Consider the following 2,204-nt stretch of genomic DNA (forward strand, 5'->3'; position numbering starts at 1 on the left):
TGCTGATAGAAGCGGGAGTGCCGGGAGTAGCGCTGCTACAAGGAGGGTATTTCCCTGGATTTCAATGCACCTTCTAGGATGTTATGCCCAGGTTTGCTGCAGTGGCTGAGCTCCGTGGTGATCAGCCTCTACCTTCCAACAAGGAACTCCTGATAGGCCAAGTCACCGAGACTATTAGCTCTCTACAGGAGACGGCTGGGGAGAGCTTGCGGCTTGCAACCGAAAGATTTCAAGGGACTCGTAAGGGCTCTGCTTGCAGCTCTGCTTGACCTTCCTTTTCAGGAGCGCAAACTGTTACGAAACTTGATGAAGTACGCTTACGTCTTGGGGATGTTACGTCGACGGCAGCGGCCAATGTGAGGACTCAATCGGACTCCCTGGCGGCTACTGCTAATGCTACCATCGGGAAATTGCGAGATATGACGAGTGACCCGACCAGCTGGTGGGGGCAAGCTTCTACTGGCTTCAAGTCTGTGGCGACTCGAGTCCAGCAAGTAGTCACCTCGCAGAGTCCAGATGGAACCTCCCAGTCTGTGGGGTCTGCTACTGAGGCCCCTCGGGAATATGCAGTGGAAGCCCCACCAAGTCTGAGCTTCGATCGAGCACCTCTCCCTCCAGCATTTGCACCGCCTCCTCATGGAAGTACAATTGATATTAATGAGACGGAACGTAAGTGATATTTATGTTAAATTATCGTGTTATCTGATGCTCTGAATTTGTGTTGGGATAAACCTCAGCATCTTCGTTCATAGTGGAGGGCTGCGGTGCTTTATCCAAAGGTGGGAAGTCATTTAAATTCATCCCTATGAGGCAAGAGTGTTGCAGCTGAAATTGTCCTTTCATGTTGCACGATCTGCTCACAGCCCTCCTGGGACTTGAAGGGGATTTCATCGTTAAGCAGCTAGTTAACAGCGATGGGAATATGGAGGTGGGTTGATAAGATCTATGTTGCTACTCGGTGCTTCTCTCGACGCTAGCTAGCTGGCAAAGGCAGTCATTGATTGGCGACTCGAACGATATCATCTCTTAGGGGAAAGATGACATTCGCCCATCATTCGTGTTGGCGCCGATAGCCCTGAGTAGATTGTCAGACTCGCAAGTCCTGTCAATCAAACCCTTGCTCCATATCGCCGGGTAAGACCTGGTCATAGCAATGGTTACGAGCTTCGCTGGGAAGGTTGATTATCAACTATTAGCTCTTAGGTTGTACAACAAAGTAGCGGATGCTGTTGAAGCTGTGCTCACCTCAGTGCCTGAGCCCCATCCAGCTCCTTATCATTACACTCTTGTGGCCATCATCGAGTCGGTTGTCCTTGAGCCCTATAGGGACAGGATCTGCGACATTGAGGGCTCTCTATTACAACATGATGGGCTTCTGCCAGTCACTTATCTGGTCGCTCAACTTCGCGATCAAACCATCCTTCTCACGTTCTTTTCTGACCTTCTTGACGAGGCACAGTCAGTACGGGGCTGCATCCTGCTTAATCTCCTCTGGTCGCGCTACCATGCCTTGCCTGAGTGTTCACCGATTCGCCGTCCTCTCGGGTTCTGTCTCGACGCACTTGGTGAACTCTTCTCATCAATGTTGTCCAAATGGGTCTCGTTCGGACAAGTCCCTATGATGCCTGATGTCTTCTTTATCACACCTATCAGCAAAGACTACTCGGTTGTGGAGACGGAGTCCGCTAGCTCTAGTGCAGTTGAGATTGATCAACAGCTTATCCCGAAGGGAATAATTAGTTCCTCTCTGGCCGAGAAGATACTTCTCTGTGGCTCTGCTGTTAGGGTCCTTGGTTTGTGCGATACCACAGACGACACGAACAAGAATGCTGAGAACTTGAGTCGGCTAAGGCAATTGAATGTACTTTTCGATGGAGATGATCCGAACTCTAAGATGACATCTCCTGGCTGCATACGTTACATAGAGCGAAGTGTCGAACGGGCTCGAGGATTTCTCAATGGGTGGCTACGCGGAACGGTGTCACCCACACTATTGGAGCATTTATCGGCTGTGAGGGGCCTCTATCTGTTGGGGGATGGAGGCTTCTGGCAAACCTTCTTGGAAGAGTGTGCCGAGCTCACCGTAACTCGTAAAGGAAATGTCACTGAGTGAGTTGGGCAGGTCGTCCACTATGCGATGTAGCGATATGCGTAGGTACGACCTGTCAGCCGGACCCTGGCAGCTAGCTCTGGCAGAGCACTAC

General features: G+C 50.9%; 1 protein-coding gene across 1 annotated transcript; it reads left to right on the forward strand.

Annotated features, from left to right (window-relative positions):
• Positions 1-1,153: 1,153 nt before the first annotated feature.
• On the forward strand, positions 1,154-2,113 carry Pmar_PMAR007401 (hypothetical protein; the record flags this gene model as incomplete). Its single annotated transcript, XM_002781443.1, has 1 exon — positions 1,154-2,113. The coding sequence occupies one exon, from the start codon at positions 1,154-1,156 to the stop codon at positions 2,111-2,113; it is 960 nt and encodes a 319-aa protein (XP_002781489.1).
• Positions 2,114-2,204: the final 91 nt, after the last annotated feature.

This window comes from Perkinsus marinus (genome assembly GCF_000006405.1).
Source record: "Perkinsus marinus ATCC 50983 genomic scaffold scf_1104296942434, whole genome shotgun sequence".
Classification (NCBI taxonomy): domain Eukaryota; phylum Perkinsozoa; order Perkinsida; family Perkinsidae; genus Perkinsus; species Perkinsus marinus.